The 18,174-nt window shown below is 39.1% G+C and overlaps 1 protein-coding gene across 3 annotated transcripts in view; it reads left to right on the forward strand.

Moving 5' to 3' along the window:
* The window catches only part of veph1 (ventricular zone expressed PH domain-containing 1), a 158,799-nt gene that overhangs the window by 99,155 nt on the left and 41,470 nt on the right, over positions 1 to 18,174 (forward strand). For all 3 annotated transcript variants that reach the window (XM_055173536.2, XM_055173537.2, XM_055173538.2), the window contains 3 exons: positions 5,690 to 5,907; positions 10,534 to 10,758; positions 11,063 to 11,406. In XM_055173536.2, the coding sequence (XP_055029511.2) occupies positions 5,690 to 5,907; positions 10,534 to 10,758; positions 11,063 to 11,406 (787 nt within the window). The remainder of the gene's footprint in view (positions 1 to 5,689; positions 5,908 to 10,533; positions 10,759 to 11,062; positions 11,407 to 18,174) is intronic.

Genomic DNA, 18,174 nt, shown 5'->3' on the forward strand with positions numbered 1-18,174 from the left:
TAAACCCAACATTTCACAAGATTTAGGCCGTAGCTGTATCCCATCTAGCCAGAACAGGTGTTTTTCATCCTCTCAAACCTAACCCTAAACCCAACATCTCATGAGATTTGGCTGTAGCTGTATCACCTCTAGCCAGAAGCGGCAAGCACTCACAGTTGGCATCAACCTGGTGTTTTCAGCCACATTTAAATGCTTTGGTGTCACGCCAAACTTTTGACTGTATAAATATAAAAAGGATAATATGTCACATACTTACTGTGTTTAATATACATGAGTCAGCTTTTCCCTCTTTACCCTCTTGCTTTATAAACACACTCGTACTGCGTATTGTATGTTGCTTTGTGTTATGATCGATGAGAAAAACTGCCAATGCAATGGTGAGTCAAACCTCACTTTTAGACACAGTTCGATTACATTTGTTTGGATAACAAAAGTTCTGGACTTTTTTCTAAAAGCTTCACACAGAGGTCCAAGTATTAATATGCAAGAATGCACTCTGTTTACAGTTCCTTGCACATGTGTATCTGGTACTACTTGAAATGGTGATTGGCCTGGCTTGGAAGTTGGGCTTTTTGGCATTAGCATTACTCAGTAACAATTATTAGTGAACTTTAAGTGACACTGACAAAATAGTTATAGATAGTAATCAATTAACATTTAATAAAACATCTATTATAAACACATGCTGTCCAGGTTAGAGGCGGGGCTTCTTCCAAAGAAGTTCACGTCCCAAAGGTTCACCACTGATGTCCACTTTTAAATGAGGTGCTGTTTTAAAAAAAACAGTGGCCTATATAAAATATTTGGGAATATATATTTGTATATTTTATTATGGTTCTTGATAAAGTTACAATACGTAGGCCTATGTAACAACGTAACTTGCGTGATTTCCCCAAACCTTTGGCCTCACGTCACAAAAGCACCAAGCAGCTCCCACCACCAGCCACAACAACAAAACAAACAGAGAAATAAAAGTGAAGATTGAAGACAAGGTGCGGGTTGCCAGTTTACAGGGTGAATGTAATCTAATGTGGCTTTTAAGTGGGTGCAGGGCAGGCTAGGGCGGGCCAAATAATTTCATAAAAGCGGGACCCGCAGGTTAGAAAAAACCCGCTGATCTCCTCGGGTCGGGTTGGCTTAGAGAAAATCTCATTAACTTAAATACATCTATCATGCTGACAGATTTGATGCCAATGAGGAAACACATTCAATAGCCTTATCGAACGTGTCTTGACACATAAGCATAGGTGTGTAAGGGGAATAGTTTCTGTGAATAATAACTTTAATGTTTGGTCTGTCTGTCAGAAGGCTTGAAACAGTGCCCATGGAATAAATTGATGATGCATTTTGATACTTTTTTGAGCTAGATGGCCCCAGTCGCTATTTATTTTCATTATACTGTATGACAAAGACAGCCCTGGCAATTTTGCAATGAATTGTATTTTTGCTACACAGAACAATGAAAGTAATAAGAGGGTTTTCATTTTTGGCTGAACTGTTTCTTAAAGGAAATCGTGTGGTCACGGGAGGCACATTCCTTTATGCATATTAAAAATGTTTTGTGTTTAGATCACCAGAGACGGATGTCTATACAGTGCCAAATTGTTTTTGGTTGGCAATTTTGAAAAAAGTTTTTCTCCGACTAGCTCAGTTAAACTTTTAGCTGACTCTTAACTGAGAAGAAATCAATGACTGTAAATCACAGTATAGACTCCTGACTCTGATCAATAATGAGACAAATCTCCTGACATCACTCAACATCACCTCTTTTTCTTAAGCCAAGCATTGTTTTATTGTCATTCCTAAAACAACACCGACTCGGCTCCAAAACCCAGTGAGCTGCTTTGATGACAGCTCTTCAGGGCTTTTCATACTACACGCAAGCCAGCTGTGAAATTGTTTGATGAATGTAATATGATGATATTATGATATGACATTTATTTCATATAAAACATGAAGCTTGGGTGGATTGTATCAAAATGTTTTCCTTTACATCATAAACCAGAATTCGCTTCTTTTTTACTTTTTACATGTGAGAGCATTTGATTGGAGGAAACTTGGGTAGTGCTAGATGAGTCATCAACTTTTTTCAAAGCCTTAGTGTCGGAAGTGCATTTACTATGCCAAAAAATGTTGTTTGCATAGGTAGCGTACTAGCCATTATGCCTCAATTGCATTTTAATTTCAGTCAAAGAGTGCACAGAACTTGAACCTGATCATTTTAATTAAAGGGATCTCATTAGACCAAACTGATGTGTTTAGATTTGTGCTGGTGGTACTGTAGGCAGAGATTACAGTAAGATGAAGTGTGAGCCAGAGCTCACCCCTGTGTCTGTGGGACAGGGTTGGCTGACCGAGGCTTTTTTTGGCATGCTTGACTTGCAGCACAGTTCCATGTCCCAGAGCTTGTGTGTGATTTAAACACAACCAGATGTTACGTATGCACTCCACCTGTAAAATTCCCTCGTGTACGCCAACATTTTGAACGGCATGCACTATCATTGAGTTTGAATAGAAACTGCACCTCGTTCTTCATCTTGTTATGCTTACTTTTCTATTTTTAGTAGTGATTTTAACTTTTCTGTTTTCAATTTTTGTCATCTGCACTTTGCTGGTTTGCTCTATTTATTTATTAATCTATTCTTAACGGCGCCATTCCAGCATGTATGGCTATATTTATGGTGGTTAATCTATACAGAAGTTAATCTATGCACACGTAATCTATACACATTTGGCATCTCCAATTCACATAACCTGCATGTTTTTGGACTGTAGGAAAAAACTGAGTCCCTGAAGTAAACCAACACTGACACGGGGACAACCTGCAAACTCCACACAGAAAGACCAGAAAGGTTCAAACAAGGGACCATTTTGATGTAAGGCAACAGTGCTATCCACTAAGCCACTAATGATCATCATGCGCTGCCGAACTTAATTGTGGATCTGTGGTGTCACGTTACTGGCATTGCTCGCAGCAGAAGTTGAACATTTCTCAACTTTTCATGCACCAACGAAACAGAAAATGTATTTAGTAATGAGATGTATTCGATGCTTTACTTGATGTTTATTGTACTGTGTTGATTTGCTTACCTAAAAGACAGTTTTGGTATAAAGGACAAGGGTAAAAGAGGAGATGGCAGGATGACAGAATTTTGTTTGAATAACGTGCTATTCAGATTTTATAATAAATAATAATAAAATGTTCAATAAATATTTATAAATAAAGATTTGACATAGTTAATCTGGATATTTTTCTTTTTTTGGCTAGTATAAGTTCTAAATGGCTGGTAAATTAAAAATGTATAAGCCAAATTAGATTTAAAAGTTCATTTCAAATCCTGCTTACAGGGAAATGTAAGGAAAAAATTGCATGACTGCTAAACTTCTCAACCAGTCTCACAGGGTGTTCCTCAAGGTTCAGTTCTGGGCCCACTTCTGTTTATCATTTATATTTCTCCACTTGGTGACATCATATGCATGCATGGACTTTAATTTCATTGCTATGCTGATGACACTCAAATCTACCTTACCACCAGCCCTGATAGGCTATGCCTGCCTGACTCACTCACTGCACATATCAGGTATATAAAGCACTGGATGCCCTTGAATTTTCTTAAACTAAATAACAACAAAACTGAAATATTGTTCATTGGCTCTACTACCTTAGTCAAAAGGATGGACCGGTCCTTTGAAATTGATGGGATTCATGTTAAGCCTTCATGTTAAGTCTTATTTGACTCCTCTCTATCTTTTGCCTCTCATATTTCTTCTGTCATTAAAAACCCATTTTTCCATCTTTGTAATATTGCACGTCTTTGACCTTCTCTCACTCTAGGTGATGCTGAAATCTTAATCCATGCATTTATCACATCACGCCTAGATTATTGCAATGCACTGTTTCTTGGTCTGCCTAAAAAACTTATAGCAAGGTTACAGTATGTTAAAAACTCTGTAGCAAGAGTTCTCACCTCCACCAGGCGTTCTGCTCACATTACTCCTTCAATGATCTTCACTGGCTACCTGTGGCGTCATGCATTCCCTTTAAGATATTACTTCTCACATTCAAGGCATTAAATGGTCTTGCGCCTCCATACCTGTCTGACCTACTCTACTTTCTCCTGCCCGGTCCCTCAGATCATCTGCGCTTGTTTTTTTGTCCATTCCTCGTTTTCTGCTGTCCACTGTAGGTGGTAGGTCATTTAGTGTTAATTCGCTACCCCTTTCATTTCGTAATATATCTACTTTGCCTACTTTCAAGACCCAACTAAAAATGTTTCTTTTCAATATTTATTTTGGATGATCTGTTTTAATGTGTTTTCATTATGAATGTGGACTTATGTCTTCTGTATTGTGCATGTGGAGGTGTTAATGTATTGTATAATACTATGTGAAGCGACCTTGAGCCATGGAAAGGCGCTATAAATAAAACGTCTTTGTCTTCTTCTAAACACCATCTCTGTCGAAAATGAGATAATGATATTAAACGAAAGCTTTCGTGACATATAGGTTCTTCAAATAATTTCGCTCAAATCCATTTAGGTCATTCAGATATAACGGTTGGTAGGATCCATTAAGGGTCTGATAAAAAATGCTTATTTACAAGAAAACACGTCGGATGCACTTAAAGGGTTTTGCATCGAAATTATTCATATTTTGCCCTGCATGTGCATTCGCTTATTTTAAAATCTCAGTCATTTTTTATATTGTACGTTTATTGATTTCTGTATGAACCATTTAATCAGGTCTCACAAAAGCTGTCAAAAACATATGGTGGTCATATTTCATATAAAGAAATAGTTTGGTTAAAAAAAATTATCTTAGTTATATCAGCATTATGATTTTTTTTGCAATATATCATCAATAAAACGGCAACTGAGGACCCCTACCCTGATATTTATATAAAAAAATCTCATTTTCATTATGTATGATAAATTATACATTATTTACGTATTTACGTAATTATGTAACGTATTCATATGTCACTATTAGGTAGTATTTATTGTACTGAATTCAGCTTAATTTTGTTGTTAAGAATAAGTGGCCCATGTAAATGTATTTTTGTTGTTGTTGTTTAAAAATCTTATCAAACCCTAATAAGGAATGGAAAAAAGATCAATGTAAATACATAAAAATCTGTGTTTGACCTCCGCACATTCTGACACATCCGTTCTGACAGATCAGGATGCAAATGTAATGTTTCAAATGGGAATATGCTTGATTTAGTATTTCCTTTGAATCACCACTTTGATTTTGAAAACGTGTTTTGAATCAGAATCACATATTAGATTATAACTCCAATGAAATATTGTGTTTAGAAACTTAAAAGGCTTACAACCCATTGTGCAATTCATAATGTATTCCCTGATGTGTACGTTCATTAAAATGTCTTTCACAGAATTGATCACGTTGTGATATAATAATGTTACAGGACCTTTTATGGTAGGTTAAAGTACAAAATAAAAGGGTTTATTCCACTTCATGTCCTGTAATATTGCCAGCGGTTTGTTCCGGATTGTTTTGGATTGTTTATCCAATTGTATCGAATGTAAAAAAAAAAAACTTCACTAACACAAGGTTAAATAATACTTTTTAAATGCAATCTTTTAGAACTTACAGTGAAGTGAAAGTATACATTTTATTTATCACCAAAACAACAACCTTTGCATATATGACTGTGTGTTTTGTGCAGGCACAAGCTCGTGGGGCGCTGCAGTATCTGGTGTCTCTGTTGGAGAGTATGGAGCACAGCGTCCATCACACACTGCTGCTAGAGATTCGCTCTCTGACCGATCGCTACACCTCCATACTGGGGGGCGGAGGCAAAGACATCTACCGCATGAGCAACAGTTTCACAGCCATCGCTCGACTGCTGGGACGCAAGCTGGAGGCTGAAAGTCCAGCGCCCAGGTATACACATGCTTTTCGGAATAGATAGACAATTTATTTATGCAAAATGAGTGTTTATCTATTGTTCCAATAGGCTTTATGCCCAGCTGCACTACTTCCTGAACTTCAGCCAGCTCCTTGTTTCCTGTTTGCCATTATTGGACAAACAGATTAATCCAGGTGTGCCTGACCTCAGTAGTCACAAACAAACTGATTAATCCAGGTGTGCCTGACCTCAGTAGTCACAACAACAATAATCAGACACACCTGGATTAATCAGTTTGTCCAATAATGGCAGACAGGAAACAAGGAGCTGGCTGAAGTTCAGGAACTAGTGCAGCTGGGCATAAAGCCTATTCAGAATCAAATTGAACATTTAAATCAATTTACATTTTAACTCCTGTAAACTGAAAGCGAACCAATTACTGAATTGAATCTGCACTGTGCCTAGTATGCAGATTTTCTGTACACCTTATAATACCTGGATGATCTACTCTGCAAAATGTCCACTGTGACAAATGTGAGATGAACTTTCATTTATTTATTGCCTCAGTTCCTGATGGACGGCCAAGAGTTACACAAAACTGGATTAGATTGCATAAACCATTTTCTTTTCAAAGATGACAATTGGACACTTTCTGAATTAAGCAAGAGCAGGGCCTAAAATGAACATTCAACATGCGCCCAATATGCCTTATTCAGTCTGCCGCCATGTTGATTCCAAAACGACGCTGAGAGGGATGGACATCCAGAGCTTGCGCTTTAAACCTATTGTCAGGAATTGTCATTTCTGGAATATCATGGAATTTAAATGGTCTATTCCAATTATTGAAAGTCATGGAATTTTATATAAATTTGTCCAAGTCATGGAATATCAAGGATTTTTGTTTGTCGCTTAAAGGCACACAAGGCAAGTCTGACTATTATTTCTCTACTAGCTCCCCCTAGTGTCTGGGAGTAAATGCTTTCTATATCTGAGACTTTACGAGACTGAAGGACACCGGGTCGGATACAGCGAACTTGCAAGTGGGGTATTCTTCCTACAGATGGTAGGGGCGGGCGAGAGGGTCTTCATTCGTCATGTAATGAGTCATTTAACCATATATCGACTTACGAAGATGATTTATTAACATAAAAATGCTGCCTTGTGTCCCTTTAAAATTTTATTTTCCATTTATCAATTATTCCATTTATCAAGTGTTATCCGCTTTTTATCAGTTGTGACATGGAATTCCGGGTCCAGGGCTCCATTGATTTCAACTGACTACAATCTAAACAGCCATTTATTGGTATTTTTTACTCATTTTTTTAGAAACTCATGGTTTACACTACATTATCCAGGCCTCGTGGCATCCCAGACATAGGTTATGGAAATTTAGCTTTTTAGTCAGTGAAAGTCAGGAAATTTGGCATTTGACTTCGAGTGGGAACCCTGTGTTGTTTTGTACTGGGATGCTGATCATTCAGCCATCAAAACACAGAAAACACATCATTTACAGATTTCCACAGGACAAAGAACCTCGGAAATCATAGATTGTTAAAATGAGTATACGAGTATATTAAAGGGCACCTATTTCATTGTTAATAATAAACTTCGTAAACTTCAGAGAGTTGCGCTACTCTCTCTCATACTGTAGTGTATTAAAATACATTTGGCTAATAGAGCAATGAAAAACAACGTAACGTTTTTATGTGGGAGACTGTTTATGCTGTGCCGTTTGTAATTCCCCCTCTGCCTGTGTGTGTGCGCGCGTTTAAGGGGACTCAGTAGTGCACGCTAGAGATGCGTGGATGGGCTATTATTTCATCCACAACCGCATCACAAAACTCATCATCCGTCCGCCATCCATCCGCACCAACGTTTTCTGACCAGTTTTCAAAACCGCACCCGCCCGCCACTGGGCGATGCAAGGCGCTGCTGATGACAGCACGAGACTAGAAAGCTTTCAGAATATCAGCAGTGAACTCAGTCTCTGATCGGCGCACATGGGACAAAAATAAATAAATAAATAGCCTAAATTGAACGCACAAATTACATAGTATGCACTGGTGTCATCCTGATTTACCACTTTGTAAAACTTATTCCAGGCAACCCTTTTCTGACCTTCTATTTCCTTTGTTTTTAATTCTCATTTTTTGAGTTTGCCACGTACCTCCTTCGCCAGCGTTGATAAGCTGTGTCAAAATGCGTCCTAATTTCTCCGCGCTGTTAATGATAGAACCAATGGATCCTTAACAGCCGAGGATATCCCAAACAATTAAAACCTTTATTAAATAAAAGTGTATTAGAAAACTTTTTCTTGTCACTGTTTTAGTATTATAAGTTATGTTTTGTGTTAATATTATTCTGTTTATGTTGCGTATATTTTTAAGGTTGATTATTTGATATACTGTTGAATAGTTTAATCTACATCAATGTGTCATATTTTTTCAAATAAATTAATATTTTTGATTACATATTTATTTTAATAAGTCAGAAATGTCTCCGCTGTTTTCTGCTGACAGGCGGGGTGGGCGCTACTGGGGGCGCGTGCAACAGGTGACGCAAATTATGGGTCCTCAGAAGGCATAGATATATACACTAGATGTCGCCTTGGGGCTCTGAGCATGCGTCAAAACCGCCGCCATCTTAGAACAGGGGTCTTGTCATAGGAAGTATCTAGGTAAAGCTGCTATCTCCGCCTGTACTTTGAATTCATGAATGATGCCGGACTTTTGTGCTGCGCATGGATGAAAGGGCTACTAGCACTATGCATTACAGTTAGAAAAAGTAAATTTTCATAAAATCAAAACTTTTATTTTTTCCTGTACTAAATGCTAAATACATGTCGGACTGTTGAAACGAACCCAAAGAAAACCAAGAAAATCGCGTTCATGACGATTTATGGTGATTTTATTTCTGTTACACCATTGCCTACAATGACGCCGATGCGGGATTCCCCTGTTTCAAGATGGCGGCTCTGTTTGACGCATTCGGTCCAAAGAAGTGCCGTAGCCAAGGCGACATCTAGTGTACATATGGGTGTAACGATTAACCGTGCAAATGCGCGTTTTCTCAATGAATGAATTTGAATGAATTACGGTGAAATCCAGGCACATCCGAACGCCAGGGGGCGCTCCCGTGCAGAAACTCCCTTTGTACCACAGAAGAAGTAGCATTACGAATGCTATTCCAGGAAATGTCTACAGGAATATTTATATCACTGTTCTTCAAATTGTTTCAGGTATTTTCATGATAATATTGAATATTTTAAATGATTTTGTTTAACGAGTGTTGCTTTTTTATATGCACGTTATAAACGACTCCGACTCGTTATGATTTTAGATTGGTAAGGACTTCCTATTGACCAAATGCCGTAGTACACGCACAAGCTGCGCATGAAACAAAGAATCGCAGCCTTGCGATTCAGAATCGATTTCAGACAGGCATTTTTAATGGGACACATGGTTGAATCGTTACACCCCTAGTACATATCTATGCTCAGAAGGCTAGACCGTCTCATTTCAGTTCTCTTCGCGAACTTCTGAGGCTGCCACCTTGAAAGAAAGAGTGCTCACCTTTTAAAGCGTAACTAAACCCCTGGTCAGAGCGTGACTCCACCCACTGGCAATATTTGAAAAATGCAAGAAAAGTGGGCAGATCCCAACAGAGAGAGAGGGGACGAACAAGTGTGTGGTGAGATCGTAACAAGGGCGTGGTGAGCTTGCATCTGCTTACGTCACGAGTCATTTTTTGGACCCAACATCCAATAGGAAAATTCAACTGCAGTACCTACCGTTCAACCTCAAGAGGGCAGCACTTAGACGTTTTTACACCATATGTTGTAGTATTGAAACACTTTATATCCAAATGTCAAAAAACTTACTAAAATCAATGACCAGCACTAATAAAGCATCATTCTTACAGATCATTAACTAAAAAAAGTTGGTTTAGGGTTTAGTTACTCTTTAAGGTCGCATGCTTAGAAGGACACAGCTAATAACAAGCAGTCGATCCGCCACCCGCCCGAATTTAATTAAAATATTATTTTTTGTCACGTCATCCGCCCGATCCGCGGAGTCCGTGGCTGTAATCGCCATATAAATGAGGTCATATGTCCTTTCTCATTTTAGCAATCCACGTTTTCTGAGGTTCTTGCTGAAAATTTGTACAATTATGTATTTTCAATATTTTGATGGCTGAATGACCAGCATTCTAATACAAAACAATAGGTTTAAAGTGCACGCTCTGGATGTCCTTCCCTCACAGCCTCGGTTTGGAATCAACATGGTGGCAGGCTGAATATGGAGTCCTGTATGCAAGGAAAAATGCACAGGCGAGTATATGAAACGGTGACATGAATTCTATGCACGGCTCTAACAAGCGTGTTCGACTTCATGATGTGCTGTGCAGACCCATGTGTATGACATCAAGATATCGTGAGATATCGAAAACTGCTCTCCCGGTACGGTGACATCATAATTCGGTCTGTGCAGTGCTGTGGAAAGTTGAACTCCTCCAAACTGGAAACATGCGGAAACATTTCAAACTCATAATGGTGTTTTAATGATGATGGATTACAGAGAGACTGGCTTGTATGTGATATTGTACACAGACACATGAGGAGGATGAGATGGACTAAGAATCAATTTCTGTGTATCTAACAGAAGAGAGGAGAAGGTCCATGAAATGACCAGACCATGTGAAGTTAAGTTTAATTCTGACGTCTTCACCGAAGACCAGCGGCTGCAGGTGAAGATCCAGGGCTTTGAGGAGAAGTTGGATGATGAGAAGGTGGAGTCTGAGGAAGAGGGCGTGTCTCCAGGGCATCAGAGACGTCACAGTCTGTGCCAGGCAGCACGAGACGAGCGCAGAGAGATGAGGTTCAACAGGTGAGTCGTCTATGCGGGGTAGATGGCCGTACCTACCATTTAGGTTCCCAAGTCTGTGGAAATCTATTTCTGAATACGGTTGTGAGTCCTGAACATTTACAGATCTGAGTTCGGCTGTTGTCGAAAAACATAACCGTATTTTTGAGTTATAAAAAAGGTTCAGAGAGTGGAAAATTTCATGTGCAATTTGTGCAAAAAAAAAGTAAAATAGTTACTATAGTTAAAGTAAAATGTTAAGTATAGAGTATACCCTTAGAATGAAACTTTTGTGTTTTGATTCGCTCTGTTCTTCTGTTATGTTCAGGTCAAAGAGTCTGGCTCTTCACGTCGTCCGCACACGATCCATTAACTCTGACAGCAGCCCAGAGGGTGAGGGGGTGGAGCTTAATCCAGAACCTGATCCATGTGTGACCAATCCCAGCCCAGAGACCAGCTCTGCCCCCTCATCTCCACAGGAAAACCACGCCAGCACCACAGAGACCAAACAAGACACATCTCCAAAGAACGAGGGGCAAACGGTAGAAGCTGGAGATCCCCGGGAGGGAGATCGCCTGTGGACCCACCTCCGAGACAACATGGAGGAAATTAAAACCTTCTGTGCGGAAATGATCAAACAAATCCCTATACCTGACCAATGTGTCATTGAAGGTAACGGCACAAACCCATCGTAATGAAAATGTCCCTGATTTATATGTAGTACTAACTACCACCAAATAACATTTCCCGGTCTTAAAGGGATACAGTAGTTCGATAAATCACAATACTGTGCACTAACATTTACTCGGCTTCATGCTGTTACAAACCACTTTCTTTTGTGCATGAAACTCAAATGATAAATATCCTGGACATGTTTACATTCAGTATAATGAAAGTAACGGGGGACTAGGGTTATCAAGCTCTAAAATCACAAAAAAGGTAGTTCGTATAACCACCAAGACCACTTCAGATCTTTGAAAGCTTTGCAGTTAAATGGACCAAAAATGTAATAATTTGAATAATGATATTGATTATATCAGTATTGACCAAAAGTTTATTTTATTACATTAGTTTGTCTTGACAGTGAAAGCAGATTATATCAAGGCTGATTTTTACCATGAAACAGATGCTTACTGTACATGCATTTGTAAATATGATGTCAGCAGCCTTATTTCATTTGCATGTAAAATTCAGTGCTAAGGGTTGTGGGCATGACAGCACACTGAATTGCGAGGGTTTGTGGTTCTGGTCTCCAGATGCATTGACCCAGGTTTCTGCCCCACTTTACATTATTTAACAGCACCCCAACTGAGAAAGAGTAAAAGATCAGCCTTAGACCTGGTGCGATGGCACGAAACATGAGCATGTGTGAACATAAGCACTTTGTGCATGTTAGCATGAAAAATTCACTTCGCTCATAGCCACTATTTCAGGTGAAAAAGTCATGAGCCCTATTCGGAGTGTATTAGTTTTAATTGGGGACCTCTGAGAAAATCGTGCTTCTTAAAGGTCCTCTGTGTTTTAAATCCCTTTTGAATCAGCCATGACTGTGTTATTCTCTCATGACTTCCGTAAAAAATCCAAAATTATTCACCAACTGTTTTTCGCCCAAACTCAGAGGCCATCTAAAAAATGTAATACCATCCGAATGCGAATGTTTGTGTTTGCAAGCAATATCTTTTGAAAACGTGGTTCTTTTCATGTTTTGGACAACGTGATCTGCTGTAAGGTCGTACTAATGCGAGTCAAATCTCGTACACTGTTAAGACTTATTTTTGTCCACTTCGGAATGGTAATGTTAAAGCTCCCATAACACACGCTGTTTCTGCATATCTGTGTTAATCTGGAGCACCTATAGAGTAGTAATACATCCTTCATATCTCCGAAAAGTCTTTAGGTTAATCAGATTTATAAAAGGCAGATCAGCTCTAGCGATTCTTTCCGATAACGTATGAAAAAATTCAGAAGGAAGTGATGCCTGTAACTTATCATTCTCGGTTCTTGCTCTCCCGCTGATTGACATGTGGGCGTGTTTTTTCCGGGGGAAGTGACCATAAAAATAAATGATACGTATAGCTTAGCCCTGATACGTCAGCTGGACCGTATTCAGAAAAAAACTTTCTGAAACTTGTATAAACCCTGCCGGTGTGCATTCGACACAAAAGTGCATTCAGCACAGAAATACTCTGTAACACGTCCAACTGCTTTTTTGACACTTTTTCTTTGTTTAGCATGAGGAAACCAACCAATGCATGAAATACCGTTGTACCCCCCCCCCTTCTCTTAATTATTTTCCCGCCAATGATGAGTTATCTCGTCAATTAAGAAAAAACGCTTAGATGAGTTTTTACGGCAATCCATATTTCTGCTGTTATCCACTAGGTGGCGCTCTTACACAACTTCTAAAGCCCTGAAGCATCCACTGATCCAAAAACAGTAAATAGTTTGTGTATGTTTTGATCATCATTCTGACTCTGATCTCTTACAAAAGTCCTTTACAAAAACGCATTTATCTCAGCTTTTTACTTAAAATTGTGTACTTTTGAAGAAACCTACCCATATTTGAGAGGTGATAAAAAGAAAACAAATGTAGAATGAAACTTTGTATTTTCATTTGATATATTGTATGTTTATATATTTAAAGAAGAACATTTTCTGGAAGGCATTCAACTTTTGTGAAAATCATAAAAAATGCTGGCGCTGACTGGCGATTTTTTGTAAAACGCTTGTGGGGAAAGAGTTATTTAATGAAGATAATAAATTAATTGATCATGATTTTTTTTTCATTTACATGGCTTTATTATAATTCAATTCAATTCAATTTTATTTATATAGCGCTTTTCACAAGTGTTAATTGTTGCAAAGCAGCTTTACATGAGAAGATGTAGAGGAGAACACAGAAAATCAATAAATAATATAAGAAGTAGAGAAAGCGGTTAAACCGTACAAGCGAGCATATTAATAATGTAACGTATACTGTAAAGTGCTAAGTTAAGCCAAAGTTGGCTGACTCTCCCTGGGATTAAAAACCCTCTAGGAAAAAAAACCCAATGGGAAAAAGTCCTAGAAGGACAAAAACCCTTGGGAGGAATTAATATATATTTATATATATATAGAAACGGTAGGGATAGGAGGCGGGTAAGCGAATTAAACTGGTTTAGCCGGTGGTCGGGCATCGGCTGGTCATCACGTTGAAGGACAGCCAGTGGATCAGTGATGCAATGACCTTCACAGCAACCGGAACTGGGTCTGTTTGTCTCATGGTCCTCGTGGTTGAGGACGAGACAGGGAGAGAAAAACAGAATTCTATTAGCGTAGGGGCCGTTCGCATGCAATGCAGGTGTCAAACATTATAGTGGTTCAAGTCGGCTCGGTTCCAGACAGGCTAACTATTGCGGCATAAGTATATTACCCATATGAGGTATGTGAGTGCTTTGTTCTGGACAAACTAACTACTGCGGGAAATGTACATTTACTGGACATTTTATGTGAATGCTTTGTTAAAGAAGAATGTCTTAAGTTTAGATTTAAATTGATCGACTGTGTCTGATACTCGAACATTATTTGGTAAATCATTCCAGAGCTTAGGGGCTAAGTAGGAAAAGGATCTACCACCTTTAGACACTTTTGATATTCTAGGGATAATTAAGTGACCAGAATTTTGTGAGCGCAGTTTACGTGATGGATTGTATTCTGATAGTAGTTCTTTAATATACGAAGGCGCTAGGCCATTTAAGGCTTTGTAGGTGATTAGTAATATTTTAAATTGTATACGATATTTAACTGGTAGCCAGTGTAAAGATGCCAGAATTGGACTGATGTGGTCATACTTTTTAGATCGAGTAAGCACTCTTGCGGCGGCGTTTTGAACCAGCTGTAGCTTGTTTACCTGATTTGCATGGCATCCCCCGAGTAACGAGTTACAATAGTCTATTCTAGAGGTCATAAAAGCATGTATAAGCTTTTCTGCGTCTGATGCAGACAGCATATGGCGTATTTTTGAGATATTTCTAAGATGGAAGAATGCTGTGCGGCAGATGTTGGCGATATGACTATCAAAAGATAGATTGCTGTCGAACATTACGCCTAAATTCTTAACCGTGGAAGATGGCACCACCGTGCAGCCATCTATGGGCAACTTGTAATCTGACATATTATGTTTGTAGCGATTCGGTTCAATAATAAGTATCTCTGTTTTATTGGAGTTTAGCATAAGAAAGTTTTGTGCCATCCAGTCCCTGATATCACTAATGCAGTCTGTTAGCTTAGAAAACTGGTGGGTTTCGCTAGGATGCGACGAGATGTAAAGCTGGGTATCATCCGCATAGCAGTGAAAACTTATGTTATGTTTCCTGATAATGTCTCCTAGAGGTAACATATATAACGAGAATAGGATAGGGCCTAGAACTGATCCCTGAGGTATGCCGTATTTAACGGGGGAGTGATATGACTCTTCCTCATTTACATAAACAAAATGATATCGATTGGTTAGATACGATCTGAACCAGGCTAACGCCTGACCACTGATGCCAACATAGTTTTCTAGTCTATTGAGTAAGATTGTGTGATCTATTGTGTCAAAGGCTGCACTAAGGTCTAGTAATATAAGGATTGAGATTTCACCACGATCGGATGTTAATAGGAGGTCATTGGTAACTCTAAGCAGCGCTGTCTCTGTGCTATGGTGGGGCCTGAATCCTGATTGGAACTTTTCATATGTATTATTATTTTCTACGAATGTGCGTAGCTGGCTTGCCACTACTTTTTCTAATATTTTAGAAAGAAAAGGTAGATTTGAGATTGGTCTAAAGTTATTAAGATCTCCCTGGTCAAGGTTTTGCTTTTTAATGAGCGGTCTAATAACTGCTAGTTTGAAAGCTGTTGGAACGTATCCTAATTCTAGAGATGAGTTAAAGATATTAAGTACCGTGTCTGACACTACATGAAATACCTCTTTTAGTAATTTTGTGGGAACGGGGTCTAGTATACAGGACGATGATTTGGATGACGTTACTAGTTTAGAGAGCTCTTCTATTGTAGTAGGATTAAATGACTCAAGATGTTCGTTTGGTAATCTAGTGGAAAATGTACTATTGGGTAGAGTGATGGCTGCTTGCGTAGTTTCTATGTTTTCCCTAATAAACATAATTTTGTTAGTAAAGAAGTTCATGAAGTCATCACTATTGTGTTGGAGTTTACTATTGGTTTCTGTTTGTTTTTTGTTTCTAGTCAGTTTCGCAACTGTGCTAAATAGAAAACGAGGGTTGTTATGATTTTCTTTAATAAGCGTACTGAGATAGGTAGATCTGGCAGTTTTAATAGCCTGTCTGTAGTGTTGAACACTCTCTTTCCATGCTGAACGCCATACCTCTAACTTTGTGATTCGGTAGTTTCTTTCAATTTTTCTAGCTACTTTTTTAAGGGCTGCAGTATGATGGTCATACCATGGAGCTGGCCGTTTTTCTTTGATTCTCTTTTTTCGAATGGGAGCAACGGCATCCAACGTGCTAGAGCAGACGTTGTTCAGGTTTTCTATTATAATATCTAGATCTTCACGATTATCTGCTACATGTTTCATTTGGGACAGGTCTGGAAGAGTGCTAATAAAGCTATCTTTAGTGGTGGAAATTATTGTTCTGGCTAATCTGTAGCATGTTGTAGACTGAGCGGTCCTATCTAGAAGTATTGTGCATGACACAAGGCAATGGTCTGAAACGGCATCGCTCTGGGGTGATATTTCGATGTCATTAATATTGAGTCCGAGTGACAGAATTAAGTCTAGTGTGTGATTACGAGTATGCGTGGGCCCTGACACGTTTTGTTTAATGCCGAGAGAATTTAGAACATCCATAAACGCACATCCTAATGCATCTTTTGGATTATCCACATGGATATTAAAATCACCAACGATAAGAGCTTTATCTACAGTGACTGTAAGCTCAGATAGGAAGTCTGCTATTTCTTTAAGAAAATCTGTGTGGTGGCCTGGAGGTCTATATATGGTAGCTAAAATGAACGAAAGTCGTTTGTTGTTGCGATCAGTTATTTCCATATTTAACAGTATTATTTCAAACGAATTAAATTTTAGGTTGGATTTATGGTTTACTTTGAATATTTTATTGTATATTGTAGCTACACCACCCCCTCTCCCTATTAGACGAGGAACATGTTTATAATAATAGTCTTGTGGGGTGGATTCGTTTAAACTGGTGTAATCGTCTGCTTTAAGCCAGGTTTCTGTTAAACAGAGTGCATCTAAGTTTTGGTCAGTAATTATTTCATTGATAATTGGTTCTTTGTTGGTAAGTGATCTAATGTTAAGAAGGCCGAATTTTAACATTTGAGTTTCATCTGTTAATGTATTATGTTCTAGTTTTATGTTAATAAGATTTGTACGAGACGAGGTAAACGGTGCTCTGTATTTATTTGTTCGAGGAACAGACACAGTCGAGATGTGTTGGTACTCTGTTAAAAAAGGCTCTATGTGCTGGGATATATGTGATCTTGACATGTCAAGGCAGCTAACAGACTGATGGGTAAGCCGATCTGTCTGTTTCCTGACCTGGGCCCTGGATAGTCAGACAATATCAAAAGTAAGACTATTGGTCAGATTTCTAGAGAGTATAGCACTTCCTTCCGGAGACGGATGGAGGCCATCTCTCTTTAGCAGGTCAGGTCTTCCCCGGAAATGCTTCCAATTGTCTATAAACCCTACGTTATGCTGAGGGCACCACTTTGACATCCAGCCATGAAGAGACACTAATCTACTGTAAGTTTCATCCCCCCGGTAGGCGGGGAGGGGACCAGAGCAAATTACATTGTCTGACATTGTTTTTGCAATTTCACACACCTCTTTAATAGTATCTTTGGTGATCTCCGACTGGCGGAGTCTGGTGTCATTCGTGCCGGCGTGAATAACAATCTTAGAAAACTTACGGTTAGCATTAGCCAGCACTTTAAGTTTGGATCTAATGTCAGACGCTCTGGCTCCCGGTATACAATCGACTATGGTGGCTGGTGCCTCAATGCCAACGTTCCTGAGTATAGAGTCTCCAATAACCAGGGCACCTTTAACAGATGTCTCAGCCGGTGTATTGCTGAGTGGAGAAAATCTGTTTGATATTAAAACAGGAACGTGATTTGGATGCCGAATGCGACTAGGCCGCCTGACAGTCACCCAGTTAGTCAGCCGCCTTGACTCTGAAGTCGGAACCGAGCCAAGTGTATTACGCTTAACACTAGGCGCACCCGAAACAGTGTTTGTAACATTAACATTAGCGGTCTTACTGTCCTCAACTAGCGTTCGGATGCGCGCTTCTAGTTCTGCAACCTTCTCCGTCAGCCTTACTACTTCAATACACTTAGCACATGTAAACCCCTCTATGCTGACGGAAGAAGCTAAACTGTACATGTGGCAAGTAGTGCAGGTTACAATGACAA

This window comes from Misgurnus anguillicaudatus, chromosome 15, assembly GCF_027580225.2.
Source record: "Misgurnus anguillicaudatus chromosome 15, ASM2758022v2, whole genome shotgun sequence".
NCBI lineage: Eukaryota > Metazoa > Chordata > Actinopteri > Cypriniformes > Cobitidae > Misgurnus > Misgurnus anguillicaudatus.